Source organism: Centruroides sculpturatus, unplaced genomic scaffold (genome assembly GCF_000671375.1).
Source record: "Centruroides sculpturatus isolate CEXI.00-Female unplaced genomic scaffold, Cexi_2.0 scaffold3720, whole genome shotgun sequence".
Taxonomy (NCBI): Eukaryota; Metazoa; Arthropoda; class Arachnida; order Scorpiones; family Buthidae; genus Centruroides; species Centruroides sculpturatus.
Genome location: NW_019387833.1, coordinates 1 through 8991, shown reverse-complemented (window position 1 = coordinate 8991; position 8991 = coordinate 1). Strand labels below are relative to the sequence as shown.

The 8991-nt window shown below is 34.0% G+C and overlaps 2 protein-coding genes across 3 annotated transcripts; both read right to left on the bottom strand.

Annotated features, from left to right (window-relative positions):
- Positions 1-4175: 4175 nt before the first annotated feature.
- LOC111616655 (ganglioside GM2 activator-like) lies at positions 4176-6722 on the bottom strand. Of its 2 annotated transcripts, XM_023358044.1 has the most exons (5): positions 6137-6722; positions 5796-5907; positions 5559-5720; positions 5325-5459; positions 4176-4354 (listed from the first exon to the last, which is right to left on the bottom strand). In XM_023358044.1, the coding sequence occupies exons 2-5, from the start codon at positions 5895-5897 to the stop codon at positions 4202-4204; spliced, it is 552 nt and encodes a 183-aa protein (XP_023213812.1). In that variant the 5' UTR covers positions 5898-5907; positions 6137-6722; the 3' UTR covers positions 4176-4201. The 2 variants fall into 2 exon arrangements, with proteins under 2 accessions (XP_023213812.1, XP_023213811.1); XM_023358043.1 differs by lacking the exon at positions 6137-6722 and having other exon boundaries at positions 5796-5912.
- LOC111616656 (ganglioside GM2 activator-like) lies at positions 5956-8952 on the bottom strand. The gene is made up of 4 exons (XM_023358045.1): positions 8548-8952; positions 8308-8469; positions 8064-8207; positions 5956-5961 (listed from the first exon to the last, which is right to left on the bottom strand). Exons 1-4 carry the CDS (start codon positions 8647-8649, stop codon positions 5956-5958), a joined length of 414 nt encoding a protein of 137 aa, XP_023213813.1. The 5' UTR covers positions 8650-8952.
- Between the last annotated feature and the right edge of the window lie 39 nt (positions 8953-8991).

Sequence of the window (8991 nt, the reverse complement as noted above, 5' to 3'; positions counted from 1 at the left end):
TAAAAAATGTATTATATGTCATATAAATTCGTCGAATTAGCTGAACTAAATAATTTATAGTGTGCACATGGTAGACAGGAGCCTGCCTGAGTTGGGAGGGTCTATGTCTGATGAAAGGGATGAAAGGAGATACGCATGGTTCTGATATCTTTTAGCTGTTTTGTTTTTACTTTCCGGGTGTAATATATAACAGAGGGAAAGTATGGTGATCGGTCAAAAAATGATCCCCCAAGAATTTTACATTTTTGGACAGTACACCTTGAATCATCGAGAAATGCAAAAAAAAAAAAAAATTGGAGGTTTTCTGTATGTATGAATGTTAGTGTGGCGTGTATGTGGGGGGCACGATTTTGTTCAACCTTTTTGAAGCGTAATAACTCGTACTTTTTGTTAATTTTCTGAAATTTTACAGGAACGTTTCTGTATTAGGAGATTGATGCTATTAAATTTTGGTGGTTAAAAGTCGACAGGATGGGGAGATGCTCCTGTACATCATATTTTCCCTGTTAACAAGAGACTCGTGCCGGTCATCTATCTAACTCTGTTCTGGAAAAAATTTTTGAATTGAAATAACGTGTCTTCTGGTCCAAACCAGAAGCTTATATCGGGGCTATAATCAGGGCTTCCGGCTCCTAAGCTTTCCATATCTGGTCTCCAATTTCATCTGTCTGACTTTGTTCTCGAGATTAAAGAAAGATAGACAGACAACAGACAGATGCCAATGCGATTTTATAGGTCTACAATTTTTGAAAATTGCAGCTGAAATAGAAAGTGTGACAAATAAATGGCAAATAAATAAATAATAATGCCAATTAGTTAAAATGGCAAACTGTATTTTTCACAATTAAAAATATAAAAGAAAGAAAGTTTTTTTTTCAGTTCCTTTATATCCAAATTTTTTAAATTAAGGTAAACGCACCGGTAGTGGACACTTTGAACTTCAAATATGAGTAATAAGGCTGTAAATGGCTTCACTGTTCAAACATACAAATCATTCAGTAGACAAAACTTCTGTCTACTGAATGATTTGTATGTTTGAACAGTGAAGCCATCTACAACCTTATTACTCATATTTGAAGTTCAAAGTGTCCACTACTCGTGCAGTGTCCACTACCGGTGCGTTTACCTTATTTGGCTTAACATCACTGAACGTTTTAGTTGTTTTACAGATTTTTTTCAGAAGCCTTTCCTCTAATTAAAGCTCTTCTCTGCGAAGGAAGAATGTTTTATTCCTGGTGATTGCACAAGACGGAATTGAATATGACAGTTCCTTCTATAGTTTTAACTGTGTTAAATAAAAACGCATCTATTTAGCTCTTCTTAGCTTGTAAGTTCTTTCTTATTGCCATTATTAATTTGTAGACATCTATAATGGGAGAGGTTGGCAGTGAGGAATGGAGTCCGATATATTTGGGTCAAGCCACTGGTGAAAAATTCTTGAATGTTCATAACATTTACTGGAACCCGGGTCTTTAGAGTATAATGTCCCATCCCATCTTTGAGTTGTTAAAACTGTTGAACATTTACAGCTAATCCCAAGTTCGCACTCCGTTGATCACGTGGAACACTTAACTGGTGAAACACGAAAGCACTGTTTCTCATAGAAATTTCTCTTAGAAACACTTGTCTTATGCCTTCAAAGCAACATTAAAGCAGGAAACAGGAAACTTTTTACATATGTCACATAGCTTAATATCTTTTACAAAAAAACGAAAAAAGTACTTTTCTGTATATTTCAATTTTTAGCTAATTTAATTAAGAAGAAAGTTATAATTTTACAATAAAGTATTAAATATTCTCACTCTTGCAATGAAAGTTATTTACAGTTATTCTTAAAAAAGATTTTGCCGTTGTGGGTCTATTAACAGATGTTTCTACATCTACATCAGCAGCTACAGTAATGTTTTTACTTCTTGATAGTAAATTTGAAGATAACGAAAGTGCTCCAGTAATTGATTATTACTGGAGCATTACCATTACAACTTTACAACTCGATCGAGTCACTTCTTTCTGAAATTAAAAAATATACAATAATTTCTATTTTAATTAAATTTTTGTATATATATATGAATAGTAAAAAAACTTTAAAATATGCGATTTTATTTAATTTTCATGAACAAACGATTTCTAGAACTTATTTACCATGCGTTTGGCCAGGCAAAAAATAAGGACTGGGTCTAAAACCATCGGTTTCCAGAAGACAAAAGAGGTTCATCCACAACTATAAAGCTATCATTTGACGTTTTTGTAAGAAATAAATAAAATTTTCAAAAAGTACATATGAAGGAAGAAAGATACAATTAAAACTTTTGCAAAATAAATGTATATTTTTTAGTAATTACAATGAACTCTACATACGAGTATATTGTAAATATTACTGGCACTATATAGTAGATACTAAAAGAAAATATTGTTATAATTGAATTTTTAAATTATTATCTTTTTTATATTTTAAATAAATGGTAGATATTTTTAAATAGTTAGCTTGTGCTGAACATTTTACAAGTTATCAAGAGGTTTAAAAGAATATTTCACGCAGTCCACCACTAGGAGAAATCGTTTGATTTCACAAGATGATTTGCGAATATGTCAATAGTTGCTTCTGCATCCAATTCATCTAACAATTCTTTTTCAATAAATGGCAATATTTATGATTCCAAATTCTCCTCTAAGTTGCTTTATCTTTATGAACTTTAACTTAAAAAATGCACTCTCACATTGAATTGAGTTAGAGATAGTGTTGCATATGAATTTTTAAAGTCCATAAAGATTAAGTAGCCGTCGTCCATCCTCTCCTCTTCTTAAGACATCAAAAAACTTCTATCCTGATGGATTCATCGAAGCTTCTTTCGAACCACCTTGCGGACCAGGAGTGCATCGATCCGCCGATTCCGAAAAGAGACCAATTTCTACTAACTAAGGTATTTACCGACGAGCGAACGATTGTAAACTCTCTCGATGTCAGGGACTCGCGATATTAATGATAAAGATTAGTTTTTTCTATAATTGTTATACAAAATTAGCATCGACAGAGAGCGTCTTAACCAACTTCTGTATATTATTACTATGTAAATAAACGGGTGTTTTTAATTGTTAAATTTGTGGTAGCGTGCACTTCTTCCAGTTGTCTCAGACCATTTCCATCCCGGGCCCAAGCATCTACACACGCGGCCGCTCTCCAAAAACGAAAATGACTGTTTCTGTGTCTGTCCGAAAGACACAGTAGTGTCAGTCCTGACGAATTTGTCATCGTAGTCACCGCCGACTCGATGTCGACCCTTCAGTCAAGTTATGTGAAGCATGGGGACACTTCGCGCATTGTCATAGTAAAATTGAAACTCCTATTATATTTTTATGGTACTAAAAAGTTATTAACATTTTTAACATATCGTCTAATGTTTAAAGGTGCCCACTTGCCATTGGGTAAGCTGACACTCTGGCCAGTCCGCCACTGAGAACGAAGTGATTATAAAGGATGGGACCCGTCATGTTACAATTCTACCGATCACAGGATTTTGTGAAAAGTAAATACATGTATGCAAGTTAAGAAGAATTTAAGTGAAAAATTTTGCGAATCTTCTTCCTCTTCTTTATTGATTGATGGATTCGATATTGACGTAATTTAACATTCAATTTTAAAGAACATCTGTACTGAATCTCAATCAGAACCAGTTGGGGTATTCTGTTGGCTCGCCCTCTTTGAACTTCAACGAATTTTAATGGGTTTGGTTTGGTTTGGTTCATTTGGTTATGGCAATACGACACGTGAGTGGTCTGACGAGGGGAATGCCTTCCGAGAGGACTTTTACGGGAAACTGGGGCCCATTTAGGTGTTACAAATATAAAGAAAACTCAAAAACTCCACGTGACCAGCCAATTGGCAAGGTTCAATCCCACGATCAACTGCCAACGTTCAGTGGTTTTATCCACTCTCTCACTGGCGGGCACGAACTTTAATGTGAATTTGACTACTCCTTAATGAAACTAGTATTTCAGACTATTGTAATTTGTCCAAATCTAGTGTTTTGTAAATGTATACTTTGAGTAATTATTATTGACAGCGCATTAACAGTGATTCGTTCTCAGTCTGAGCTTAATTTAAACGGTGCAAATAACTCCTTCAAATATAAATTTAATAAACTAAAATACAATATATTCAAAATTTGTCACGGAAAACCACTTTATAAAAATATAAATTCAGTTAAGAACGTAATAAAAAATATACATTGTAACAAAAAAGTTGGCTCCCACAATGAGATCCTTTTACAGTTGCTCTGTAGTATCCTGTGGCTAAGAAGTCAGAAACGGAAAAATCTGGTAGTTGGAATTTAACAGATGGTATGGAGTAAGATTTCTGGAAATACAAACAATTTACATGAGTAAAAATTTTTAAAATACTTTTGTAATTACCGGTTTGTTCAAATATTAACTGCTCTCAAATAGTAACAGTATCTCGTCATTATAATTGAATTACTACTCAGTAACAGAACTATTCGAATAAACCAGTATATATATTGAAAAATAAATTAATAATGCATATATTTTTTAGCACTTCTTAGGTTCTGAGCTCTTTTTCCAATACCATTATGACTTTGTCGAAAGATACAATGGATGCAATTGGCAGTGAGGAACGGAGCTTGATATATTTAGGCCAAACTACCCGTGAAAAATTATTGAGTGCTCCTGACGCTTACTCGAAATCGTCCCCACTATGATCAAGTTGTTAAAACTGTTAAACATTAATACTTGATTTCGGGCTTGCACTTCGTTTACAATTTGGAATTTTACCATTAACTTGAAGTCTAACACCAAAATCTCGCCTCGATCTATTCTTGGTAGATCGCCTTCCTCTTGCGTTGCATTATTCCATCAAACCAATGTTAAACCAAGCAAAGCAATTCGTAAACGATAAAAACAACTTTACATGTCTTCGCCATCCACTTTCATCTTGGACCTCTACATTCACGAATAAATTGCTATGAGAGATGGCCTGGTCCCAACCGTCGCTAAGCGAGCCGTCGTAAATCAAACCCAATTTCTCAAGATTTAGTATCATAATGATATGATATTCTCGGAATATATGATATGATGATCGGAATATGGAATGATATGATATGATATTCTCGGAAGAAACTTTTATATGTATAATATCTGTATTTAAATATGGAATTTTGAGTATAATTTTGAAGCGAGTTCTATTGTAGAGTGAAATTTTGTTAACTCATATTTAAAATTTCATATTTTTGATTAGAAAGTAATTTTTTATTTTAAGAAATTTTTTGACGATAAAAACTTAAAATTACATTAATTTTAAGTTGTCTTACCGCTTTAATTGGACATATGCATAGCAAATCATGTTCTTTTGCGCAATTTGTCGGAAACATTTCACATAAGTTACCTAGATTAATATGTTTTACATGAATCCAAAAAAGTATCTCTCTGTATATTTCAGCAGTTACCTAATTTAAGAAAAAAGTGATAATTTGACAATAAATTACTAAATATTCTCACTCTTATAATTGAAAGTTATAAGTGCTTTTCATTAGAAAAGGTCTTACCATTATAGGTGAATCAATAGGTCTGTCTACAACGATATCACCACCTACAGTGATGGTTCCTCTTACTGGTATTGGATTCGGAGTTAAAGAAAAACTTTTGACTTTTACTGGTGCATCATCGTTGCAACTTTCCCATTCGATTGAACTATCTCTTTTTGAAATCTAAAACGTATACAATGATTTATATTTTAATTGAATTTTCTGTATTACAGTAAGCACTGTGTAAAGAAACTGTACCGGATGCCATGAAGATGAATTGACTTTATTGGTATCATATGCATTTGCAGGTAAAATTTGGCATAAAGATGTTACTGATAGGATCAGGGTAATGTAATTCATGATGTTCTGTCTGAAAATTATCCAATTATATTATTTTTATCTCATCATATCGCAATTTTCACAACTGAAATGAAAATAACACATAATATTAATAAGTTTTTCAAGGATTTATAATTGAGTATAAATTTCTGAATTTCAATGTTCAGCTGTTTCTTGCCTGCAGAGAATATTAATATCTGTATTCAGAATAAAAAGTTAAAAGTTACCTAAGAAGCGTTCACGTTCTTGGTTAACTTTACCACACTTCAGTGTAAGTTATTCACTCTACAACATTCAACTTTCAACCTTGTAGGATTTTCTGTTCCTGGATATACGAAGAGATACGGTCTGGCAAGAAAAATACCGCCTCAAATACTGTTCTGCAAAAGATTTACCACAGTTGTTTGAACTCCACTCCTTATATCTCACACTTGTAGATAGCAGAATGGTGTCCACTAGTCCCATAATCTCTCTAGGAGCGACAAATGTGATGATCGAGCAATATCACGAAATGTGGTACTGCTATGGAAAAATCCCTAGAAAAGTCTAGTTGAATGTGATCGAGCATTATCTTGCTGAAAATGGTTGTTTGCCATGAAAGGCAACCCGTAAGGACTAGAATTTCCTGAACCTACTACTGTGTCGACCAAATCCTCGTAGCACTATTTGAACTGACCGATTGTTATACGAGATGACGTCTCGTGCCAGCTGTAGGTAGTATATCGCTGAACAGTAAAGGCGGAAATGAAGCGCTCACCATTGATTATTCATATTTTAACATGCTAATCGTCCATTCCCAACTGAAACGGGATTCTTTGCTAAATACAAGCAGTCCATGATTCTCTTTCATGGACCTTTCAAACGATAATGTTGGGGTGCAAATAGCGCGACGCGTGGTAGTATGCAAATTTTTCTCTGCTTTTGCCTACCAATGGTACAATAACATAGACGGTCCGATAGCAAACTTTGTACCTGTCTCTGGATGGTGGGGGGAGAGGTCGCTGCGCGCGGTCTGTGTATGTGATAGTAATTTTGGCTCTGTGNTGCTTAAAACAAAAAAATGTAGGATTACTTACTGAGTGTGCACCGTTCGACAACGCCATTGCTTAAGCTTGTTTTCGTCGCGGAGTGACGCATCGAACGGCAAGCATGTGCTTCCTGATAAATTATTTTTTTTGCGAAAATTTTGCTAAACTTTGAAAACATCATTAATATAAATATAATTTTTATGGCCGTTAAACAATAAATAGTTTTTAGTAGATCCGCTGCGCGTTTAAACTCAACGGCTTGTGCAATATCCGTTATTGGTCTAGATTCGACCAATCCTGTCGTGATACGAGTCGGCGATGACGTTTTACCGCGTTATACGTGTCTCTTTTAGCGTCTTTATACGAATACGGTCGCAATTTTTTCACCGTGATCTACGAATCCGCATTATATGAACCCGTTTTATAGGGGTCTACTTTATTCGTTATTCATTAAGTGACAAGCGCGCCATGTTTAATATGTATCGTTGGCTTTCGTAAAGTTCTTGATTCAGTCATGGTACCGAGACTCGTAGCTCATCAGTGGCAGAATACATAAAACCACTGAACATGGTAGTAAGGTTGTGGGCGAGCCTGGCTAATGGGCTGGTCACGTAAAGTTTTCCAGGTTTTCTTCATGTTAGTTAGTAAAGCCTCTTGAGTGTTCCTCTCACTGACTCGAATCAGGATCTTCAGAGTATTGTATTATCCTATCAAACTAATATTAAACCAAGAAAAAACTCTGGAACGATATAAACGTCTTTACCGGTTCGTCTATCTCACGTTCATCTTAGATCCGGCTTTCACGACCTAATTGTCATGGTCTAATTCTAATCGACGCTAAGCGAGCCGTCCTAAATCAAACCCAATTTCTCAAATTGCAATATCATACACTGATATTATATTTTCGGACGAAACATTCAACTGTGTAATATCACACCCGATATATAAAAAATTTGTGATTAAAATATGAAACTTTGAAATTCCATGTTAATGTATCAAATTTCCAAATTTATAATTTTGAAGCCGGTACCACTGTTCAAAATTTCATATTTTTTATTATAAAGTAATTTTATATTTTTAAATATGTTTTAAGTATATTTTAAAGTAATTTTATTTGAAGATGAAAACTAAAATTAAATTAATTCAATTTAAGTCTCACCGCTTTAATTGGACATCTGCATGGCAAATCATGTACCATTAGTGTGTCTGGGCAATATGGCGGAAACAGGTCACATATGTTACCTACATTAATTTCCTTTACATAAACCCAAGCAAGCATATTTTTGTATACTTTAACAGTTACCTAATTTAAGAAAAAAGTTATAATTTGACAATAAATTACTAAATATTTTCGCTCTTATAATTGAAAGTTATAAGTTTTTTTTTATTAGAAAATGTCTTACCTTTATAGGTGAACCTATAGGTCTGTCTACAATGATATGACCACCTAGAGAGATGGTTCCTCTTAATGGTATTGGATTCGGAAATAAAACAAGACTAGTCATTCTTACTGGTCCATCATCGTTGCAACTTTTCCATTCGATCGGGCTATCTCTTTTTGAAATCTAAAACGTATACAATAATTTATATTTTAATTGAATTTTCTGCGTGTACAGTAAAGTACTACGTAAAAAAACCTGTACCGGATGCCATGAAGATGAATTGACCTTACTGGCATCGTATGTATTTGCAGGTAAAATTTGGCATAAGGATGTGACTAATAGGATCAGAATTATGTAATTCATGATGTTCTGTCTGAAAATTATCCAATTATCATTATGTTTATTTCATCATACCATAATTTTCACAACTGAAAAGAAAATAGCGTCTAATACAATATTAATAAATAAAATTTGTAATTTGAGTAAGCTTATACTTCACTAAATTTCAATGGTCAGTTACTTCTTTTGTTGTAACGGCTTTAAAAGAGTAGTTTTAATGATACCCATTATGGATTTGACCGTAATATATCCGGAATAGAAGGCCTATAAAAATGGCCTGAAGTTTCTGATCCAGATTAAAACTCAGTTCCTCAGAGTTGCTGAAAGATGTCTGTCAGTGGCCGAGTTGCTAAAAACACTAACATG